Below are 25,882 nucleotides of genomic sequence, written 5' to 3'. Positions count from 1 at the left end.
ATTTATTTTGCAACGCGAGCGGTGTGGTCAGCCTATTATGCAGCTGTTTGACCCAGTGGGTAAATAAACGTGGTTTGAGCTTTACTAGTCGTCCGTTTATTTAGAACCTAGCAACTGACACATACTACAATACTATATTACACACTCACACATACTACAATACTATATTACACACTCACACATACTACAATACTATATTACACACTCACACATACTACAATACTATATTACACACTCACACATACTACAATACTATATTACACACTCACACATACTACAATACTATATTACACACTCACACATACTACAATACTATATTACACACTCGCACATACTCAATACTATATTACACACTCACACATACTACAATTCTATATTACACACTCACACATACTACAATACTATATTACACACTCACACATACTACAATACTATATTACACACTCACACATACTACAATACTATATTACACACTCACACATACTACAATACTATATTACACACTCACACATACTACAATACTATATTACACACTCACACATACTACAATACTATATTACACACTCACACATACTACAATACTATATTACACACTCACACATACTCAATACTATATTACACACTCACACATACTACAATTATATATTACACACTCACACATACTACAATACTATATTACACACTCACACATACTACAATACTATATTACACACTCACACATACTACAATACTATATTACACACTCACACATACTACAATACTATATTACACACTCACACATACTACAATACTATATTACACACTCACACATACTACAATACTATATTACACACTCACACATACTCAATACTATATTACACACTCACACATACTACAATTCTATATTACACACTCACACATACTACAATACTATATTACACACTCACACATACTACAATACTATATTACACACTCACACATACTACAATACTATATTACAACTCACACATAGTACACTATTATATTAAACACTAACACATACTACAATACTATATTACACACTCACACATACTACAATACTATAATACACACTCACACATATAACAATACTATATTACACACTCACACATACTACAATACTATATTACCACTCACACATACTACAATACTATATTACACACTCACACATACTACAATACTATATTACACACTCACACATACTACAATACTATATTACACACTCACACATACTACAATACTATATTACACACTCACACATACTACAATACTATATTACACACTCACACATACTACAATACTATATTACACGCTCACACATACTACAGTACTATATTACACACTCACACATACTACAATACTATATTACCACTCACACATACTACAATACTATATTACACACTCACACATACTACAATACTATATTACACACTCACACATACTACAATACTATATTACACACTCACAAATACTACAATACTATATTACACACTCACACATACTACAATACTATATTACAACTCACATATACTACAATACTATATTACAAACTCACACATACTACAATACTATATTACACACTCACACATACTACAATACTATATTACACACTCACACATACTACAATACTATATTACACACTCACACATAGTACAATACTATATTACCACTCACACATACTACAATACTATATTACACACTCACAAATACTACAATACTATATTACACACTCACACATACTACAATACTATATTACAACTCACACATACTACAATACTATATTACATACTCACACATACTACAATAATATATTACACACTCACACATACTACAATACTATATTACACACTCACACATACTACAATACTATATTACACGCTCACACATACTACAATACTATATTACACACTCACACATACTACAATACTATATTACACACTCACACATACTACAATACTATATTACACACTCACACATACTACAATACTATATTACACACTCACACATACTACAATACTATATTACACGCTCACACATACTACAGTACTATATTACACGCTCACACATACTACAATACTATATTACCACTCACACATACTACAATACTATATTACACACTCACACATACTACAATACTATATTACACACTCACACATACTACAATACTATATTACACACTCACAAATACTACAATACTATATTACACACTCACACATACTACAATACTATATTACAACTCACATATACTACAATACTATATTACACACTCACACATACTACAATACTATATTACACACTCACACATACTACAATACTATATTACACACTCACACATACTACAATACTATATTACACACTCACACATACTACAATACTATATTACCACTCACACATACTACAATACTATATTACACACTCACAAATACTACAATACTATATTACACACTCACACATACTACAATACCATATTACACACTCACACATACTACAATACTATATTACAACTCACATATTATTTGCTATTATGTATCTATTCAAGCGTACAGTACAGTTTTTACAGAATGATCTCTCTCTCTCTCTTTCCCCCCTTGTCTTTCCTTCTCTCCAGGACGGTAATGAAGTCAGGTCCTGAGATTGTGAAGGCAGGACTGCGTCAGTTCTTTGAGAGCGCTGCAGATGACATAGAGAAGATGGTGGAGAACCTGAAGCTGGGCAAGGTTTCTAGCAGGAACCAGGTCAGATATGATACCTTAATGTTAGTCCTACAGCAGGTGGTTCCTCACAGCTGCCCTTCTGAGTTAACTCCCCCTCTCTTTTTCCCTCTCCCCTCTCCTTCTCTCTCTCCCCTCTCATCTATCTCGCTGACCCCTCTCATTCTCTCTCTCCCCTCTCCTTCTCTCTCCCCCTCTCCATCCTTCTCTCTCTCTCCTCTCTCATCTATCTCGCTGACCCCTCTCATTCTCTCTCTCCCCTCTCATCTATCTCGCTGACCCCTCTCATTCTCTCTCTCCCCTCTCCTTCTCTCTCCCCCTCTCCATCCTTCTCTCTCTCCTCTCTCATCTATCTCGCTGACCCCTCTCCTTCTCTCTCCCCTCACTTTCTCTCTTTCCCTCTCCTTCTCTCTCTCCCCTCTCATCTATCTCGCTGACCCCTCTCCTTCTCTCTCTCCCCTCACTTTCTCTCTTTCCCTCTCCTTCTCTCTCTCCCCTCTCATCTATCTCGCTGACCCCTCTCCTTCTCTCTCTCCCTCTCCTTCTCTCTCTCCCCTCTCCATCCATCTCTCTCACCCCTCCTCGTCTCTCTCACCCCTCTCCTTCTCTCTCTCCCCTCTAATCTATCTCGCTGACCCCTCTCATTCTCTCTCTCCCCTCTCCTTCTCTCTCCCCCTCTCCATCCTTCTCTCTCTCCTCTCTCATCTATCTCGCTGACCCCTCTCCTTCTCTCTCTCCCCTCACTTTCTCTCTTTCCCTCTCCTTCTCTCTCTCCCCTCTCATCTATCTCGCTGACCCCTCTCCTTCTCTCTCTCCCTCTCCTTCTCTCTCTCCCCTCTCCATCCATCTCTCTCACCCCTCCTCGTCTCTCTCACCCCTCTCCTTCTCTCTCTCCCCTCTAATCTATCTCGCTGACCCCTCTCATTCTCTCTCTCCCCTCTCCTTCTCTCTCCCCCTCTCCATCCTTCTCTCTCTCCTCTCTCATCTATCTCGCTGACCCCTCTCCTTCTCTCTCTCCCCTCACTTTCTCTCTTTCCCTCTCCTTCTCTCTCTCCCCTCTCATCTATCTCGCTGACCCCTCTCCTTCTCTCTCTCCCTCTCCTTCTCTCTCTCCCCTCTCCATCCATCTCTCTCACCCCTCCTCGTCTCTCTCACCCCTCTCCTTCTCTCTCTCCCCTCTAATCTATCTCGCTGACCCCTCTCCTTCTCTCTCCCCTCACTTTCTCTCTCTCCCTCTCCTTCTCTCTCCCCCCTCTCCATCCATCTCTCTCACCCCTCTTCGTCTCTCTCACCCCTCTCCTTCTCTCTCCCCTCCATTCCTCTATCTCTTTGTTTCTGTGTGCAGGTGAAGGGTGTGTCCCAGAACATCAACTACACCACCATCGCCCTGCTGCCTGTCCTGACCACCCTGTTCGACCACATCGCCCAGCACCAGTTTGGGGACGACGTCATCTGTGAGTCTGACAGCCTCATCAACTACATCATTACATTATCATAATGATAGAGGGTCAGTCTACATCAATACATTATCATAACGATAGAGGGTCAGTCTACATCAATACATTATCATAACAACAGAGGGTCAGTCTACATCACTACATTATCATAATGATAGAGGGGCAGTCTACATCATTACATTAACATAATGATAGAGGATCAGTCTATATCACCACATTAACATAACGATAGAGGGGCAGTCTACATCACCACATTAACATAATGATCAGTCTATATCACCACATTAACATAATGATAGAGGGTCAGTCTACATCACCACATTAACATAACGATAGAGGGGCAGTCTACATCACCACATTAACATAATGATCAGTCTATATCACCACATTAACATAATGATAGAGGGTCAGTCTACATCACCACATTAACATAATGATGGAGGGGCAGTCTACATCACCACATTATCATAATGATAGAGGGTCAGTCTACATCACCACATTAACATAATGATGGAGGGTCAGTCTACATCACCACATTATCATAATGATAGAGGGTCAGTCTACATCACCACATTATCATAATGATAGAGGGTCAGTCTACATCACCACATCAACATAACAATAGAGGGGCAGTCTACATCACCACATTAACATAACGATAGAGGGGCAGTCTGGTATCTCTATGTCGTAAGATCTCAGCTCTGATAATGATAGGTCAGCCTCCTTGTCTACCGATCCACAATAACAATACATACAGCCTAGTAATAGTATCTCTGTGGTTCCTGTCTTCTGTCTGTCTGTCTGTCTGTCTGTCTGTCTGTCTGTCTGTCTGTCTGTCTGTCTGTCTGTCTGTCTGTCTGTCTGTCTGTCTGTCTGTCTGTCTGTCTGTCTGTCTGTCTGTCTGTCTGACCCCTGTCTGTCTGTCTGTCTGGCTCCTGTCTTCTGTCTGACCACTGTCTGTCTGTCTGTCTGTCTGTCTGTCTGTCTGTCTGTCTGTCTGTCTGTCTGTCTGTCTGTCTGTCTGTCTGTCTGTCTGTCTGTCTGTCTGTCTGTCTGTCTGTCTGGCTCCTGTCTGTCTGTCTGGCTGCCTGTCTGTCTGTCTGTCCTGTCTGTCTGTCTGTCTGTCTGTCTGTCTGTCTGTCTGTCTGTCTGTCTGTCTGTCTGTCTGTCTGTCTGACCCCTGTCTGTCTGACCCCTGTCTGTCTGACCCCTGTCTGTCTGACCCCTGTCTGTCTGTCTGTCTGTCTGTCTGTCTGTCTGTCTGTCTGTCTGTCTGTCTGACCCCTGTCTGTCTCTCTGTCTCCTCTCTGTCTGTCTGATTCCTGTCTGTCTCTCTCTGACTCCTGTCTTTCTGTTTCTCTGATTCCTTCCTGTCTGTCTCTCTCTGACTCCTTCCTGTCTGTCTGTTTCTCTTATTCCTTCCTGTCTGTCTGTTTCTCTGATTCCTTCCTGTCTGTCTCTCTCTGACTCCTTCCTGTCTGTCTCTCTGACTCCTTCCTGTCTGTCTCTCTCTGACTCCTATCTTCCTGTCTCTCTCTGACTCCTTCCTGTCTGTCTCTCTCTGACTCCTATCTTCCTGTCTCTCTCTGACTCCTTCCTGTCTGTCTCTCTGACTCCTTCCTGTCTGTCTCTCTCTGACTCCTATCTTCCTGTCTCTCTCTCTGACTCCTTCCTGTCTGTCTCTCTGACTCCTTCCTGTCTCTCTCTGACTCCTTCCTGTCTGTCTCTCTCTGACTCCTTCCTGTCTGTCTCTCTCTGACTCCTCTCCAGTGGATGACCTTCAGATCTCCTGCTACAGGATCATGTGTTCCATCTACTCGCTGGGCACCGTCAAGACGCCTCACGCTGAGAAGTTAGTAAACGCTCACCTCCTTAAAGGGAAACTCCAATCAAAAAAACTCTCTTTTGCTATTTTTTCCATTGACGCGGTCCCAAAATATTTTGCACGTCAGCTAGTCAAATTTTCAAGATATCGGACTTTCAACTTTGCTTCTTGAAAGTCCGATATCTTGAAAATTTGACTAGCTGACATGCAAAATATTTTGGGACCGAGTCAATGGAAGAAATAGCAAAAGAGAGTTTTTTTTATTGAAGTTTTGCTATAAGGGGGTGTGAATATTGAGTATATGAGGGGGGGGTATTGCTATGTTATGGGGAATAGAGGGTTAAAAGTCCTTAAACTGTAATTCTTGTTCTGTTTTTTTATGAAGTTGTATGTTTGATGTTATGTCTGGGCTATGCCATGTCTCACCGTATCGAAGTGCATTCTCTTATACGTTAAGCAAATATTTGTGAAACTCTTGTCAATAAAGAAATATCTAATAAAATCGAATCTAAATCGATACTCTCCACCAGCGTCAAAGGGCTCTGGTCAAGAGTAGTTCGCTATATTATGGGCTGAGTGTTTATAGTGGTTATTATCCCTATTGGCTGAGTGTTTATAGAGGTTATAATCTCTATGGGCTGAGTGTTTATAGTGGTTATTATCCCTATGGGCTGAGTGTTTATAGTGGTTATAATCCCTATGGGCTGAGTGTTTATAGTGGTTATTATCCCTATGGGCTGAGTGTTTATAGTGGTTATAATCCCTATGGGCTGAGTGTTTATAATGGTTATAATCCCTATGGGCTGAGTGTTTATAGTGGTTATAATCCCTATGGGCTGAGTGTTTATAGTGGTTATAATCCCTATGGGCTGAGTGTTTATAGTGGTTATAATCCCTATGGGCTGAGTGTTTATAGTGGTTATAATCCCTATGGGCTGAGTGTTTATAGTGGTTATTATCCCTATGGGCTGAGTGTTTATAGTGGTTATAATCCCTATGGGCTGAGTGTTTATAGTGTTTATAATCCCTATGGGCTGAGTGTTTATAATGGTTATAATCCCTATGGGCTGAGTGTTTATAGTGTTTATTACCTCTATGGGCTGAGTGTTTATAGTGGTTATAATCCCTATGGGCTGAGTGTTTATAGTGGTTATAATCCCTATGGGCTGAGTGTTTATAGTGGTTATAATCCCTATGGGCTGAGTGTTTATAGTGGTTATAATCCCTATGGGCTGAGTGTTTATAGTGTTTATTACCTCTATGGGCTGAGTGTTTATAGTGGTTATAATCCCTATGGGCTGAGTGTTTATAGTGGTTATTATCCCTATGGGCTGAGTGTTTATAGTGGTTATAATCCCTATGGGCTGAGTGTTTATAGATGGTTATAATCCCTATGGGCTGAGTGTTTATAGTGGTTATAATCCCTATGGGCTGAGTGTTTATAGTGGTTATAATCCCTATGGGCTGAGTGTTTATAGTGGTTATAATCCCTATGGGCTGAGTGTTTATAGTGTTTATTACCTCTATGGGCTGAGTGTTTATAATGGTTATAATCCCTATGGGCTGAGTGTTTATAGTGGTTATTATCTCTATGGGCTGAGTGTTTATAATGGTTATAATCCCTATGGGCTGAGTGTTTAGTACTGTCTGCTGGTTATTATCCCTATGGGCTGAGTGTTTATAGTGGTTATTATCCCTATGGGCTGAGTGTTTATAATGGTTATAATCCCTATGGGCTGAGTGTTTGTAGTGTTTATTACCTCTATGGGCTGAGTGTTTATAGTGGTTATTATCCCTATGGGCTGAGTGTTTATAGAGGTTATAATCCCTATGGGCTGAGTGTTTATAATGGTTATAATCCCTATGGGCTGAGTGTTTGTAGTGGTTATTACCTCTATGGGCTGAGTGTTTATAGTGGTTATTATCCCTATGGGCTGAGTGTTTATAATGGTTATAATCCCTATGGGGCTGAGTGTTTATAGTGGTTATATCCCTATGGGCTGAGTGTTTCTACTGGTTATTATCCCTATGGGCTGAGTGTTTATAGTGGTTATAATCCCTATGGGCTGAGTGTTTATAGTGTTTATTACCTCTATGGGCTGAGTGTTTATAATGGTTATAATCCCTATGGGCTGAGTGTTTATAGTGGTTATATCCCTATGGGCTGAGTGTTTATAGTGGTTATTCCCTATGGGCTGAGTGTTTATAGTGGTTATAATCCCTATGGGCTGAGTGTTTATAGTGGTTATATCCTATGGGCTGAGTGTTTATAGTGGTTATATCCCTATGGGCTGAGTGTTTATAGTGGTTATAATCCCTATGGGCTGAGTGTTTATAGTGGTTATTATCTCTATGGGCTGAGTGTTTATAGTGGTTATAATCCCTATGGGCTGAGTGTTTATAGTGGTTATTACCTCTATGGGCTGAGTGTTTATAATGGTTATAATCCCTATGGGCTGAGTGTTTATAGTGTTTATTACCTCTATGGGCTGAGTGTTTATAATGGTTATAATCCCTATGGGCTGAGTGTTTATAGTGGTTATTATCCCTATGGGCTGAGTGTTTATAGTGGTTATAATCCCTATGGGCTGAGTGTTTATAGTGGTTATTATCCTCTATGGGCTGAGTGTTTATAGTGGTTATAATCCCTATGGGCTGAGTGTTTATAGTGGTTATAATCCCTATGGGCTGAGTGTTTGTACTGTCTCTGGTTATAATCCCTATGGGCTGAGTGTTTATAGTGGTTATAATCCCTATGGGCTGAGTGTTTGTACTGTCTCTGGTTATAATCCCTATGGGCTGAGTGTTTATAGTGGTTATAATCCCTATGGGCTGAGTGTTTATAGAGGTTATAATCCCTATGGGCTGAGTGTTTGTACTGTCTCTGGTTATTATCCCTATGGGCTGAGTGTTTATAGATGGTTATAATCCCTATGGGCTGAGTGTTTATAGTGGTTATAATCCCTATGGGCTGAGTGTTTATAGAGGTTATAATCCCTATGGGCTGAGTGTTTGTACTGTCTCTGGTTATAATCCCTATGGGCTGAGTGTTTATAGTGGTTATAATCCCTATGGGCTGAGTGTTTATAGTGGTTATAATCCCTATGGGCTGAGTGTTTATAGTGGTTATAATCCCTATGGGCTGAGTGTTTATAGTGGTTATAATCCCTATGGGCTGAGTGTTTGTACTGTCTCTGGTTATTATCGCTGATCCTGATGTTTGTTTGTTCAGGTTTCTGTTCTGTTATTATAACACACTGTGCAGTCCATGGGCATCAGACCAATAATGTTTTGTTGTGTCTGTATACAGGCAGAGGCCGGCTCTGGGAGAGTGTTTGGCAAATCTTGCCGCTGCCATGCCTGTAGCCTACCTGGAGCCCGGCCTCAACGAGTACAATGCCTACTCTGTCTACACCACGAAGACACCCAGAGAGAGAGGCAGTGAGTCACAGCTATCTGTATCTATACATGTGTCTCTATGTCTAAATAGCTGTCTCTGAATCTATATATCTATCTCTCTATCTATATCTGTCTCTCTATCTATATCTATATCTGTCTCTCTATCTATATCTATCCCTGTCTCTCTATCTATATCTATATCTATCTCTCTATCTATATCTGTCTCTATCTATATCTATATCTATCTCTCTATCTATATCTGTCTCTCTATCTATATCTATTCCTGTCTCTCTATCTATATCTATATCTATCTCTCTATCTATATCTGTCTCTATCTATATCTATATCTATATCTATCTCTCTATCTATATCTGTCTCTCTATCTATATCTACATCTGTCTCTCTATCTATATCTGTCTCTATTTATATCTATATCTGTCTCTATCTATATCTATATCTGTCTCTCCATCTATATCTGTCTCTATATCTATCTATCTATCTCTCTGTCTCTATATCTATCTATCTATCTATCTATCTATCTATCTATCTATCTATCTATCTATCTATCTATCTATCTATCTATCTATCTATCTATCTATCTATCTATCTATCTCTATATCTGTCTCTATATCTGTCTCTATATCTATATCTATATCTATCTATCTCTCTATCTATATCTGTCTCTATATCTATATCTATCTCTCTATCTATATCTATATATATATCTATATATATATATCTGTCTCTATCTATATCTGTCTCTGTGTCTATATCTGTCGCTCTGTCTATATCTGTCTCTATATCTGTCTCTATATCTGTGTCTCTATCTATATCTATATCTGTCTCTCTATCTATATCTGTCTCTATCTATATCTGTCTCTATCTATATCAATATCTGTCACTATCTATATCTATATCTGTCTCTATCTATGTATATATATCTGTCTCTATCTATATCTATATCTGTCTCTATATCTATATCTGTCTCTATATCTATATCTGTCTCTGTCTATATCTGTCTCTATCTATATCTATATATGTCTCGCTATCTATATCTGTCTCTCTGTCTATATATGTCTCTCTATCTATATCTGTCTATATATCTGTCTCTCTATCTATATCTGAACTCTATCTATATCTATATCTGTCTCTCCATCTATATCTGTCTCTATCTGTCTCTCTATCTATATCGGTCTCTATATCTATATCTGTCTCTCTATCTACATCTGTCTCTATCTATATCTGTCTATCTATAACTCTCTATATGTCTCTATATCTCTCTCTCTCTCTATCTATATCTGTCTCTCTATCTATGACTCTTTCTCTGTCTGTCTCTATATCAGTCTCTCTCTCTCTCTCTCTCTCTATATATATATCTGTCTCTATCTATATCTATATATATATCTGTCTCTATCTATATCTATATCTGTCTCTATCTATATCTGTCTCCCTATCTACATCTATGTATATCTATATCTGTCTCTCTATCTATCTATAACTGTCTATCTATGTCTGTCTCTCTATCTATGTCTGTCTCTCTATCTATATCTGTCTCTCTCTATATAAATAACTGTCTCTCTATCTATATCTGTCTCTCTATCTATATCTATATCTATCTATCTATATCTGTCTCTATCTATATCTATATCTATCTATCTATATCTATATCTACCTATATCTGTCTCTATCTCTAGCTATGTCTGTCTCTCTATCTATATCTGTCTCTCTATCTATATCTGTCTCTATCTATATCTGTCTCTCTATCTATATCTGTCTCTATCTATATCTGTCTCTCTATCTATATCTATATCTGTCTCTCTATCTTTATCTGTCTGTATCTATATCTATATCTATCTCTCTATCTATATCTGTCTCTATCTATATCTGTCTCTCTCTATATCTATATCTGTCTCTCTATCTATATCTGTCTCTCTCTATATCTATATCTATCTCTCTATCTATATCTGTCTCTCTATCTATATCTGTCTCTCTATCTTTATCTGTCTGTATCTATATCTATATCTATCTCTCTATCTATATCTGTCTCTCTATCTATATCTGTCTCTCTCTATATCTATATATATCTCTCTATCTATATCTGTCTCTCAATCTATATCTATATCTGTCTCTCTATCTTTATCTGTCTGTATCTATATCTATATCTATCTCTCTATCTATATCTGTCTCTATCTATATCTGTCTCTCTATCTATATATGTCTCTATCTATATCTATATCTATCTCTCTATCTATATCTGTCTCTCAATCTATATCTGTCTCTCTATCTATATATGTCTCTATCTATATCTATATCTGTCTCTCTATGTATATCTGTCTCTCTATCTATATCTATATCTATATCTATATCTATCTATCTATATCTATATCTACCTATATCTGTCTCTATCTCTAGCTATGTCTGTCTCTCTATCTATATCTGTCTCTCTATCTATATCTGTCTCTCTCTATATCTGTCTCTATCTATATCTGTCTCTCTATCTATATCTGTCTCTCTATCTCTATCTACATCTGTCTCTCTATCTTTATCTGTCTGTATCTATATCTATATCTATCTCTCTATCTATATCTGTCTCTATCTATATCTGTCTCTATCTATATCTGTCTCTATCTATATCTGTCTCTATCTATATCTATATCTGTCTCTATCTATATCTATATCTATCTCTATCTATATCTGTCTCTACCTATATCTATATCTATCTCTCTATCTATATCTGTCTCTATCTATATCTATATCTGTCTCTCTATCTATATCTGTCTCTCTCTATATCTATATCTGTCTCTCTATCTATATCTGTCTCTCTATCTATATCTATATCTGTCTCTCTATCTATATATGTCTGTATCTATATCTATATCTATCTCTCTATCTATATCTGTCTCTCAATCTATATCTGTCTCTCTATCTATATATGTCTCTATCTATATCTATATCTGTCTCTCTATCTATATCTGTCTCTCTATCTATATCTGTCTCTCTATCTATATCTGTCTCTATCTATATCTGTCTCTCTATCTATATCTGTCTCTATCTATATCTGTCTCTATCTATATCTGTCTCTATCTATATCTGTCTCTCTATCTATATCTATATCTGTCTCTATCTATATCTGTCTCTCTATCTATATCTGTCTCTCTATCTCTATCTACATCTGTCTCTCTATCTACATCTGTCTCTCTATCTACATCTGTCTCTCTATCTATATCTATATCTATATCTGTGTCTATCTCTAGCTATATCTGTCTCTCTATCTCTATCTATATCTGTCTCTCTATCTACATCTGTCTCTCTATCTAGATCTATATCTATATCTGTGTCTGTCTCTAGCTATATCTGTCTCTCTATCTATATCTGTCTCTTTATCTATATTTGTCTCTCTATCTATATCTATCTCTCTATCAATATCTGTCTCTCTATCTCTAGCTATATCTGTCTCTCTATCTATATCTGTCTCTCTCTATATCTATATCTATCTCTCTATCTATATCTGTCTCTCTATCTATATCTGTCTCTCTATCTTTATCTGTCTGTATCTATATCTATATCTATCTCTCTATCTATATCTGTCTCTCTATCTATATCTGTCTCTCTCTATATCTATATATATCTCTCTATCTATATCTGTCTCTCTATCTATATCTATATCTGTCTCTCTATCTTTATCTGTCTGTATCTATATCTATCTCTCTATCTATATCTGTCTCTATCTATATCTGTCTCTCTATCTATATATGTCTCTATCTATATCTATATATATCTCTCTATCTATATCTGTCTCTCAATCTATATCTGTCTCTCTATCTATATATGTCTCTATCTATATCTATATCTGTCTCTCTATCTATATCTGTCTCTCTATCTATATCTATATCTATCTATCTATCTATCTATCTATATCTATATCTACCTATATCTGTCTCTATCTCTAGCTATGTCTGTCTCTCTATCTATATCTGTCTCTCTATCTATATCTGTCTCTATCTATATCTGTCTCTCTATCTATATCTGTCTCTATCTATATCTGTCTCTCTCTATATCTATATCTGTCTCTCTATCTATATCTGTCTCTCTCTATATCTATATCTATCTCTCTATCTATATCTGTCTCTCTATCTATATCTGTCTCTCTATCTTTATCTGTCTGTATCTATATCTATATCTATCTCTCTATCTATATCTGTCTCTCTATGTATATCTGTCTCTCTCTATATCTATATATATCTCTCTATCTATATCTGTCTCTCTATCTATATCTATATCTGTCTCTCTATCTTTATCTGTCTGTATCTATATCTATCTCTCTATCTATATCTGTCTCTATCTATATCTGTCTCTCTATCTATATATGTCTCTATCTATATCTATATCTATCTCTCTATCTATATCTGTCTCTCAATCTATATCTGTCTCTCTATCTATATATGTCTCTCTATCTATATCTATATCTATATCTATATCTACCTATATCTGTCTCTATCTCTAGCTATGTCTGTCTCTCTATCTATATCTGTCTCTCTATCTATATCTGTCTCTATCTATATCTGTCTCTATCTATATCTGTCTCTCTATCTATATCTGTCTCTCTATCTCTATCTATATGTCTCTCTATCTTTATCTGTCTGTATCTATATCTATATCTATCTCTCTATCTATATCTGTCTCTATCTATATCTGTCTCTATCTATATCTGTCTCTATCTATATCTGTCTCTACCTATATCTGTCTCTATCTATATCTATATCTATCTCTATCTATATCTGTCTCTACCTATATCTATATCTATCTATATCTGTCTCTATCTATATCTATATCTGTCTCTCTATCTATATATGTCTGTATCTATATCTATATCTATCTCTCTATCTATATCTGTCTCTCAATCTATATCTGTCTCTCTATCTATATATGTCTCTATCTATATCTATATCTGTCTCTCTATCTATATCTGTCTCTCTATCTATATCTGTCTCTCTATCTATATCTGTCTCTATCTATATCTGTCTCTATCTATATCTGTCTCTCTATCTATATCTATATCTGTCTCTCTATATCTGTCTCTCTATCTCTATCTACATCTGTCTCTCTATCTACATCTGTCTCTCTATCTACATCTGTCTCTCTATCTATATCTATATCTATATCTGTGTCTATCTCTAGCTATATCTGTCTCTCTATCTCTATCTATATCTGTCTCTCTATCTACATCTCTCTCTATCTAGATCTACATCTATATCTGTGTCTGTCTCTAGCTATATCTGTCTCTCTATCTATATCTGTCTCTCTATCTATATTTGTCTCTCTATCTATATCTATCTCTCTATCAATATCTGTCTCTCTATCTCTAGCTATATCTGTCTCTCTACCTATATCTGTCTCTCTCTATATCTATATCTATCTCTCTATCTATATCTGTCTCTCTATCTATATCTGTCTCTCTCTATATCTATATATATCTCTCTATCTATATCTGTCTCTCTATCTATATCTATATCTGTCTCTCTATCTTTATCTGTCTGTATCTATATCTATATCTATCTCTCTATCTATATCTGTCTCTATCTATATCTGTCTCTCTATCTATATATGTCTCTATCTATATCTATATCTATCTCTCTATCTATATCTGTCTCTCAATCTATATCTGTCTCTCTATCTATATATGTCTCTATCTATATCTATATCTGTCTCTCTATCTATATCTGTCTCTCTATCTATATCTATATCTATCTATCTATATCTATATCTACCTATATCTGTCTCTATCTCTAGCTATGTCTGTCTCTCTATCTATATCTGTCTCTCTATCTATATCTGTCTCTATCTATATCTGTCTCTATCTATATCTGTCTCTATCTATATCTGTCTCTCTATCTATATCTATATCTGTCTCTCTATCTTTATCTGTCTGTATCTATATCTATATCTATCTCTCTATCTATATCTGTCTCTATCTATATCTGTCTCTATCTATATCTGTCTCTATCTATATCTATATCTATCTCTATCTATATCTGTCTCTATCTATATCTGTCTCTCTATCTATATCTGTCTCTACCTATATCTATATCTATCTCTCTATCTATATCTGTCTCTATCTGTCTCTCTATCTATATCTGTCTCTCTCTATATCTATATCTATCTCTCTATCTATATCTGTCTCTCTATCTATATCTGTCTCTCTATCTTTATCTGTCTGTATCTATATCTATATCTATCTCTCTATCTATATCTGTCTCTATCTATATCTGTCACTCTATCTATATATGTCTCCAGCTATATCTATATCTATCTCTCTATCTATATCTGTCTCTCAATCTATATCTGTCTCTCTATCTATATATGTCTCTATCTATATCTATATCTGTCTCTCTATCTATATCTGTCTCTCTATCTATATCTGTCTCTCTATCTATATCTGTCTCTCTAGCTATATCTGTCTCTATCTATATCTGTCTCTCTATCTATATCTGTCTCTATCTATATCTGTCTCTATCTATATCTGTCTCTATCTATATCTGTCTCTATCTATATCTGTCTCTCTATCTATATCTATATCTGTCTCTCTATCTATATCTGTCTCTCTATCTCTATCTACATCTGTCTCTCTATCTACATATGTCTCTCTATCTACATCTGTCTCTCTATCTATATCTATATCTATATCTATATCTGTGTCTATCTCTAGCTATATCTGTCTCTCTCTATCTATATCTGTCTCTCTATCTACATCTGTCTCTCTATCTAGATCTATATCTATATCTGTGTCTGTCTCTAGCTATATCTGTCTCTCTATCTATATCTGTCTCTCTATCTATATTTGTCTCTCTATCTATATCTATCTCTCTATCTATATCTGTCTCTCTATCTCTAGCTATATCTGTCTCTCTATCTATATCTGTCTCTCTAGCTATATCTGTCTCTCTAGCTATATCTGTCTCTCTATCTCTAGCTATATCTGTCTCTCTATCTATATCTGTCTCTCTAGCTATATCTGTCTCTCTATCTATATCTGTCTCTCTATCTATATCTGTCTCTCTATCTATATCTATATCTGTCTCTATCTATATCTGTCTTTATCTATATCTGTCTCTCTATCTATATCTGTCTCTCTATCTATATCTATATCTGTCTCTATCTACATCTGTCTCTCTATCTACATCTGTCTCTCTATCTATATCTATATCTGTCTCTATATCTGTCTCTCTCTCTATATATATATATATATATATATATATGTCTCTCTATCTCTATCTGTGTATATATTTGTCTCTCTATCTATATGTATCTCTCTATATCTGTGTCTCTCTATCTGTCTCTCTATCTATATCTATATCTGTCTCTCTATCTATATCTGTCTCTCTATCTCTATCTACATCTGTCTCTCTATCTACATCTGTCTCTCTATCTACATCTGTCTCTCTATCTATATCTATATCTATATCTGTGTCTATCTCTAGCTATATCTGTCTCTCTCTCTATCTATATCTGTCTCTATCTACATCTGTCTCTCTATCTAGATCTATATCTATATCTGTGTCTGTCTCTAGCTATATCTGTCTCTCTATCTATATCTGTCTCTCTATCTATATTTGTCTCTCTATCTATATCTATCTCTCTATCTATATCTGTCTCTTTATCTCTAGCTATATCTGTCTCTCTATCTATATCTGTCTCTCTAGCTATATCTGTCTCTCTAGCTATATCTGTCTCTCTATCTCTAGCTATATCTGTCTCTCTATCTATATCTGTCTCTCTAGCTATATCTGTCTCTCTATCTATATCTGTCTCTCTATCTATATCTGTCTCTCTATCTATATCTATATCTGTCTCTATCTATATCTGTCTTTATCTATATCTGTCTCTCTATCTATATCTCTCTCTATCTATATCTATATCTGTCTCTATCTACATCTGTCTCTCTATCTACATCTGTCTCTCTATCTATATCTGTCTCTATATCTGTCTCTCTCTCTATATATATATATATATATATATGTCTCTCTATCTCTATCTGTGTATATATTTGTCTCTCTATCTATATGTATCTCTCTATATCTGTGTCTCTCTATCTGTCTCTCTATATATCTATATCTGTCTCTCTATATATCTATATCTGTCTCTCTATATATTTATATCTGTCTCTCTATCTATATTTGTCTCTCTATCTATATCTGTTTCTATCTCTGTCTATATCTGTCTCTCTTTCTCTCTATCTAGATCTGTCTCTCTGTATCTCTCTCTCTCTCTCTCTCTCTATATATATATATATATATATATATATATATATATATAGTTTATATATATAAACTGTCTCTCTCTCTAGATATATATCTGTCTCTCTGTCTATATACAGTTGAAGTCAGAAGTTTACATACACTTAGGATGGAGTCATTAAAACTTGTTTTTCAACCACTCCACATATTTCTTGTGAACAAACTATAGTTTTGGCAAGTCGGTTAGGACATCTACTTTGTGCATGACACAAGTCATTTTTCCAACAATTGTGGACAGGTGCACTTCACAAAATAGATGGCATCATGAGGATGGAAAATTATGTGGATATATTGAAGCAACATCTCAAGACATCAGTCAGGAAGTTAAAGCTTGGTCACAAATGGGTCTTCCAAATGGACAATGACCCCAAGCATATTTCCAAAGTTGTGGCAAAATGGCTTAAGGACAACAAAGTCAATGTATTGGAGTGGCCATCACAAAGCCCTGACCTCAATCCTATAGAACATTTGTGGGCAAAACTGAAAAAGCCTGTGCGAGCAAGGAGGCCTACAAACCTGACTCAGTTACACCAGCTCTGTCAGGAGGAATGGGCCAAAATTCACCCAACTTATTGTGGGAAGCTTGTGGAAGGCTACCCGAAACATTTGACCCAAGTTAAACAATTTAAAGGCAATGCTACCAAATGCTAATTGTGTATATGTAAACTTCTGACCCACTGGTAATGTGAAAGAAATAAAAGCTTAAATATATAATTCTCTCTACTATTATTCTGACATTTCACATTCTTAAAATAAAGAAGTGATCCTAACTGACCTAAAATATATGTATATATATTTCTGTCTCTATCTATTTCTATCTACATCTGTCTCTATATCTATATCTGTCTTTATATCTATATCTGTCTATATCTATATCTGTATATCTATATATCTATGTCTGTCTCTCTATCTACATCTCTATCTTTCTCTATATCTATAAATATCTTCTCTGTATTTTTCACTTCTCTCTCTCTATTTTCTCTCTCTAACGTATCTCTCTCTCTACCTCCCTTTGTCTCTCTCACTTTTGTCTTTTTCTCTTTATTTTTCCCCCTCTCTTTCTCTCTCTCTCTCTCTCTCTCTCTCTCTCTCTCTTCTCTCTCTCCGTAAGTGTAGAAATGACACCATATTTTTCCTCCCTCCCCAGCACGTAGAGGAGCTATCCCAGAGCATTAATGACACAATATGTTTATTCTCTGTCCTTCCTTCCTGTCCTCCTTCTCCTCCCCGTCCCATTCCCTTTTTTTCCCCTCTCCTCTCATCTCTCTACCCCTGCCAGTCCTGGGCCTGCCCAACCAAGTAGAGGAGCTGTGTACTGACATCCCAGAGCTAGATGTCCTGATGAAGGAGATCGGAGACCTGGCAGAGTCAGGGGCTCGCTACACTGAGATGCCCCACGTTATCGAGATCACTCTGCCCATGCTGTGTAACTACCTTCCCCGTTGGTGGGAAAGAGGTCTGGAGAACTACCCCGACCTGGAGGGTCAGCTCTGTACCGACGTCACCTCAGAACAACTCAACCAGTTGCTGGGAAGCATCATGAAGATAGTAGTCAATAACCTGGGGATAGACGAAGCCTCCTGGATGAAACGACTGGCAGGTTGGTAGAGGGGAGGAGAGGGGCGAGGAGAGGGGGGAGGAGAGGGAGATGACTGGCAGGTTGGTAGGGGGGAGGAGAGGGGGGAGGAGAGGGAGATGACTGGCTGGTTGGTAGGGGGAGGAGAGGGGCGAGGAGAGGGGGGAGGAGAGGGAGATGACTGGCAGGTTGGTAGGGGGGAGGAAAGGGGGGAGGAGAGGGGGGAGGAGAGGGAGATGACTGGCTGGTTGGTAGGGGGAGGAGAGGGGGGAGGAGAGGGGGGAGGAGATGTTTTGTTTTAGAAATGATGTCGTGTTCAGTTCATGGTTCTGTGTTCAGAGATCAACTGTTGCTAACCTTGCTTTTCTATGGACGTGAGTAACAAACCTTTCAACAATGGGCCCTGTATGTCCTGCCTGTCCTGTACTTGTCCAGTGTTTGCCCAGCCCATCGTTAGCAGGGCCAAGCCTGAGATGTTGAAGTCTCATTTCATCCCGACCATGGAGAAACTGAAGAAACGTAGTGGGAAGGTAGTGGCTGAAGAGGAGCAGCTGAGACTGGAGGGGAAGTCTGAGGTGGACAGTGAGGAAGGAACCATTAGGGATGAGTTTGCTGTTCTCTGCAGAGACCTCTACGCTCTATACCCTCTATTGATCAGATATGTGGATAACAACAGGTATGTTGGAGTCATAAATAAACACGTGCACACACAAAACGCGCACGCACACATGGAAACACAGAAAAATACAGCTAACCCTTTCTTGTTTTTCCAGGGCTCGATGGTTGACCTGTCCAGACCCAGATGCTGAGGAACTCTTCAGGATGGTTGGAGAGGTGTTTATCTTCTGGTCCAAGTCTCATGTGAGTGTGGCCCTACCTCATTTAACACACACACACCAAGAAGCTGATTAAACAGCATGATTACTGCACAGGTGCACCTTGTGCTGGGGGACAATAAAAGGCCATTCTAAAATGTGCAGTTTTATCTATACAAAACAGATACCTCGAGTTTTGAGGGAGCGTGCAATTGGCATGCTGACTGCAGGAATGTCCACCAGAGCAATTGCCAGATGTCACGTTCGTCGTAAAGGTTGGGACCAAAACGCAGCGGGAATGTGAATACTCATCTTCTTTATTTCGAAGAAAACCAAAATAAACACTTAATCAAAAAACAACAATGAAAAACAGTCCTGTAAGGCACACAGCTATACACGGAACTACCCACAAGAACCCATGGAAAAACACCCCTACTAAATAGGACCTTCAATTAGAGGCAACGAGGAACAGCAGCCTCCAATTGAAGGTCAACCCAATAAGCTAAACATAGAACTAGAAAAACTAGAACAAACATAGAAATATACTAACATAGAACATTAACCAAAAAACCCCGAAACACATAAAACAAACACCCCCTGCCACGCCCTGACCAAACTACAATAACAAATAGTTTGGTGATCTGGTGACACCAGATCATTTATTGTTAATTTCTCTACCATATGCCGCCTCCAATGTCGCAATTGCTGTGCTCTTGGTTAAACCAGGCAATTCAATTATACAATGCATCAATTTTGCTCAAATGTACAAATCTAACAACCCTCGCCATAATGGCTCAATCACATTTTAAGAACTGATTGAGGAATAGATGCAGGAGGAGCGTACGGAGAGAAAGGGGGTGACAATGCTAGCTAATTAGCCTACTTAAACTACGAATGCTAGCCAATTAACCTACTTAAACTAGGAATGCTAGCCAATTAGGCTACTTAAACTAGGAATGCTAGCCAATTTGCCTACTTAAACTATGAATGCTAGCCAATTAGCCTACTTAAACTAGGAATGCTAGCCAATTAGCCTACTTAAACAGATGTGTGACTGGGAAAGGAGGATACCTAGTCAGTTGTCCAACCGAATGCCTTCAACTGAAATGTGTTTTCCGAATCAGAGAGGTGCGGGGGGCTGTCATAATCAACATCCACATCTTCAGCGCCCGGGGAACAGTGGGTTAACTGCCTTGTTCAGGGCCCGGGGAACAGTGGGTTAAACTGCCTTGTTCAGGGGCAGAACGACAGATTTCTACCTTGTCAGCTCGGGGATTCGATCCATCAACCTTTCGGTTACTGGCCCAACGCTCTAACCACTAGGCTACCTGCCTCCACTACACTCTAACCACTAGGCTACCTGCCGCCCCTCTAACCACAAGGCTACCTGCCTCCTCTAACCACTAGGCTACCTGCCTCCACTACACTCTAACCACTAGGCTACCTGCCTCCCCTCTAACCACTAGGCTCCCTGCTGCCCCTCTAACCACTAGGCTACCTGCCGCCCCTCTAACCACTAGGCTACCTGCCTCCTCTAACCACTAGGCTACCTGCCTCCTCTAACCACTAGGCTACCTGCCCCCTCTAACCACTAGGCTACCTGCCGCCCCTCTAACCACTAGGCTACCTGCCGCCCCTCTAACCACTAGGCTACCTGCCTCCCCTCTAACCACTAGGCTACCTGCCTCCCCTCTAACCACTAGGCTACCTGCCTCCCCTCTAACCACTAGGCTACCTGCCTCCCCTCTAACCACTAGGCTACCTGCCTCCCCTCTAACCACTAGGCTACCTGCCGCCCCTCTAACCACTAGGCTACCTGCCTCCTCTAACCACTAGGCTACCTGCCTCCTCTAACCACTAGGCTACCTGCCTCCTCTAACCACTAGGCTACCTGCCTCCTCTAAGCGCTAGGCTACCTGCCTCTAACCGCTAGGCTACCTGCCTCTCTAACCACTAGGGTACCTGCCTCCTCTAACCGCTAGGCTACCTGCCTCCTCTAACCGCTAGGCTACCTGCCTCCTCTAACCGCTAGGCTACCTGCCTAGTGGGTAGAGTGAGGGCTGGAAGGGGCTGTGGCTGGCTGATTACAGCTGAGATGCGTATGATGGTGAAGTGGACATTATTGGACTGGCACATACAAGAGAGTAGTTGCTGTTGCTTCATATTTCTGTTTACTTAATTTATAAACAAAACGTACTTTATAAACATTTTATAACAGGCACCAGCTGGTTCTTCAGATCAGTAGGGCTGAAATATTTGGTAGTGTCATATGAAACGGAACTAAGTTATTCTAAAATATTGGTATCAGAAGTGATGTTTTTGGTACCATGAAACACCACTCACCCATCTCTCTATTCCTTCACTTTTACATTCTTCCTTTTTCGTCAACTAATACACACCTCTGTCTGTCTGTCTGTCTGTCTGTCTGTCTGTCTGTCTGTCTGTCTGTCTGTCTGTCTGTCTGTCTGTCTGTCTGTCTGTCTGTCTGTCTGTCTGTCTGTCTGTCTGTCTGTCTGTCTGTCTGTCTGTCTGTCTGTCTGTCTGTCTGTCTGTCTGCTCTCTCTCTCTCTCTCTCTCTCTCTCTCTCTCTCTCATTCATTCCCTTTTTCTCCTTTCCTGCATTTCAGAACTTCAAGCGTGAGGAGCAGAACTTTGTGGTGATGAACGAGATCAACAACATGTCCTTCTTGACTGCAGACAGCAAGAGTAAGATGAGCAAGGTGAGACTGAATCCACCAGGAAGTTAAGGCTATCACGGTTCATAACATCTTACCATTTATACAATCTACTATGTTTGTTTTTTTACTCCTGTTAATGTAAACAACCCTGGCAGTTCATAATATATCAATATGCCTCCAGTCCTAAGACCTGCTAGATCAGAAGACAAAGATACAGGTGCCTTCAGGAAGTATTCACACCCCTTTTGACTTTTTTCCACATTTTGTTTCTGTTACAACTTGAATTTACAATGGATTAAATTGTTTCACTGGCCTACACACAATACTCCATAATGTCAAAGTGGAATTATGTTTTTAGAAATGTTTATAAGTTAATTAAACATGTAAAGCAGAAATGTATTGGTCAATAAGTATTCAACCCCTTTGTTGTGGTAAGGAGCCTAAATAAGTTCAGGAGTAAAAATGTGCTTAACAAGTCACATAATAAGTTTCATGGACTCACTCTGTGTTCAATAATAGTGTTTAACATGATTTTTTTGAATGACTACCTCGTCTCTGTACCCCACACATACAATTATCTGTAAGGTCCCTCAATTGAGCAGTGAATTTCAAACATAGATTCAACCACACAGACCAGGGAGGTTTTCCAATACCTTGTAAAGGGCACCTATTGATATATGGGTAAAAAAAAAAGCAGACATTGAATATCCCTTTGTGCATGGTGAAGTTATTAACTATGCTTTGGATGGTGTATCAATACACCCAGTCACTACAAAGATACCGGCGTCCTTCCTAACTCAGTTGCCGGAGAGGAAGGAAAACGCTCATGGATTTCACCATGAGGCCAATGCTAACATAAAACAGTTACAAAGTTGAATGGCTGTGATAGGAAAAAACTGAGGATGGATCAACGATAATTCTAGTTATTCCAGAATACTAACCTAATTGACAGAATGAAAAAAAAGGAAGCCTGTACAGAATTAAAATATTCCATAACGTGCGTCCTGTTTGCAATAAGGCACTAAAGTAAAAAATAAAAAATTGCCAACGAAACGAAACAAACTCTATGTCCTGAATACAAAGTGTTATGTTTTGGGGGAAAATCCAACACAAAACATCACTGAGTACCACTCTTCATATTTTCAAGCATTGTGGTGGCTGCATCATCATGTTATATGGTATGCTTGTCATTGGCAAGGACTAGGGAGTTTTTTTTAGGATAAAAAAATGTAGCTAAGCACAGGCAAAATCCTAGTTGAAAACTTGGTTCAGTCTGCTTTCCAACAGACACTGGGAGACGAATGTACCTTTAAGCAGGACAATAACCTACAACACAAGGCCAAATCTACACTGGAGTTGCTTACCAAGACGACATTGAATGTTCCTGAGTGGCCTTGTTAGAGTTTTGACTTAAATCAGCTTGAAAATCTACGGCAAGACATGAAAATGGCTGTCTAGCAATGATCAACAACCAACTTGTCAGTGCTTGAATAATAAATAAAAAAAATGATGTGCAAATATTGTAAAATACATGTTTGCGAAGCTCTTAGATACTTACCCAGAAAGAATCACAGTTCAGGGGTATGAATACTTATGTAAAGTAGGTATTTCTATATTTCATTTTCAATACATTTGCAGAAATGTAATTATGGGGTATTGTGTGTAGATGAGTGAGATCATAAAAAAATTTTTTTAATCCATTTTGAATTCAGGCTGTAACAGCAAAATGTGTAATAAGTCAAGTGGTATAAATACTTTCTGAAGGCACTGTGGGTTTCATCCACAGAAGAAAGACATAAGAAATCTTCTATAACATATCCACTTCCTGGTCTGAGTCTGAGGCCTGAGGAGTTAGGATACCTGGGTGTCGACAGGTCAAAGGTTTCGGAGTTTAGCAGTCTGATCTAGGATCAGATTATAATGAATTAAGCCCTGATCCTAGATCAACACTCTGAGGTGCTTTGTGAATATTTGAAGTCAGGACTAGGATCAGATTATAATGAATTAAGCCCTGATCCTAGATCAACACTCTGAGGTGCTTTGTGAATAGTTGAAGTCAGGAAGTAAGAGGTCAGAGGTGATCTGTTGGATGTTAACGCTGTTCTTTCTCTGTCTTTGTGTGTCTCTGTGGACGCGGGGGGGGGGGCTACTAGGCCGGAGGGGAAGAGGTTAGACTTTGTTTGTGCACGCTGACTGTAATGTGACCGCTGTGCTGGCCTGACCGCATGGCACCCTGACTGTTGGGGGCGGGGGGGGGGGGGGGGGGTTCTTCATCAAGCTCTCCTAGTGCACAGCTATAGAGCAGAAAACACACAGACCCTGTCGCTCACACACACACACACACACACACACACAGACACACACACACACACACACACACACACACACACACACAGACACACACACACACACACGGAAAACAAATGCACACACACACAGACACACATACACACCGTCTTCATACACATATACACACTGACTTTCACATGTATAGCCCACACACACATACACACACACATTACAGCACTCGTTAAGCACGCCCTTACTGTACAACACCAGTGACATCCATCTAGTCTATAGCCAGCACATTCTGCAGCAGAGACTGAAACATGGACATTCGAATAAGGTCTTCCTAGGATGGCTTTACTGTGAAATGACGTGTGTGTCTTAATGTAGCTTATGTGTGTGAGTACGAGGGTCTGGAGAGCCTTGATGAAAGCTCTCTGCCGTAGATCGAAGTGCTGGGTTTCATGGCACTCGGCTCAGCACTGGGCTATAGTACGTCAACGACTGCTGCTGCTGTCCAGTCCCATGGGCTGACCTTGGTTTGAGGATTTTCCGATGAGTTTGCCTTCTGACGGTTCCTGATTGGCTAATGATGACGGAGTGTTGCTCACTCTACTTTGTTGATGTTTGTTTTGTTTTGTTGATGTTTGTTTTGTTTTGTTGATGTTTGTTTTGTTTTGTTGATGTTTGTTTTGTTTTGTTGATGTTTGTTTTGTTTTGTTGATGTTTGTTTTGTTGATGTTTTGTTTTGTTGATGTTTGTTTTGTTTTGTTGATGTTTGTTTTGTTTTGTTGATGTTTTGTTTTGTTTTGTTGATGTTTGTTTTGTTTTGTTGATGTTTGTT

At 38.6% G+C, this 25,882-nt stretch overlaps 1 protein-coding gene across 1 annotated transcript in view; it reads left to right on the top strand.

Moving 5' to 3' along the window:
• The window catches only part of ryr1b (ryanodine receptor 1b (skeletal)), a 274,065-nt gene that overhangs the window by 154,864 nt on the left and 93,319 nt on the right, over positions 1-25,882 (top strand). The window contains 8 exon segments of the mRNA XM_082956507.1: positions 2,606-2,732; positions 4,054-4,162; positions 5,936-6,017; positions 9,301-9,431; positions 18,963-19,283; positions 19,695-19,935; positions 20,033-20,120; positions 22,702-22,794. Coding sequence (XP_082812633.1) covers positions 2,606-2,732; positions 4,054-4,162; positions 5,936-6,017; positions 9,301-9,431; positions 18,963-19,283; positions 19,695-19,935; positions 20,033-20,120; positions 22,702-22,794 — 1,192 coding nt within the window.

The sequence above is a fragment of the Salmo salar genome, chromosome 09 (genome assembly GCF_965601325.2).
Source record: "Salmo salar chromosome 09, fSalSal1, whole genome shotgun sequence".
Taxonomy (NCBI): Eukaryota; Metazoa; Chordata; class Actinopteri; order Salmoniformes; family Salmonidae; genus Salmo; species Salmo salar.
This window is presented reverse-complemented; position numbering and strand designations above follow the sequence as displayed.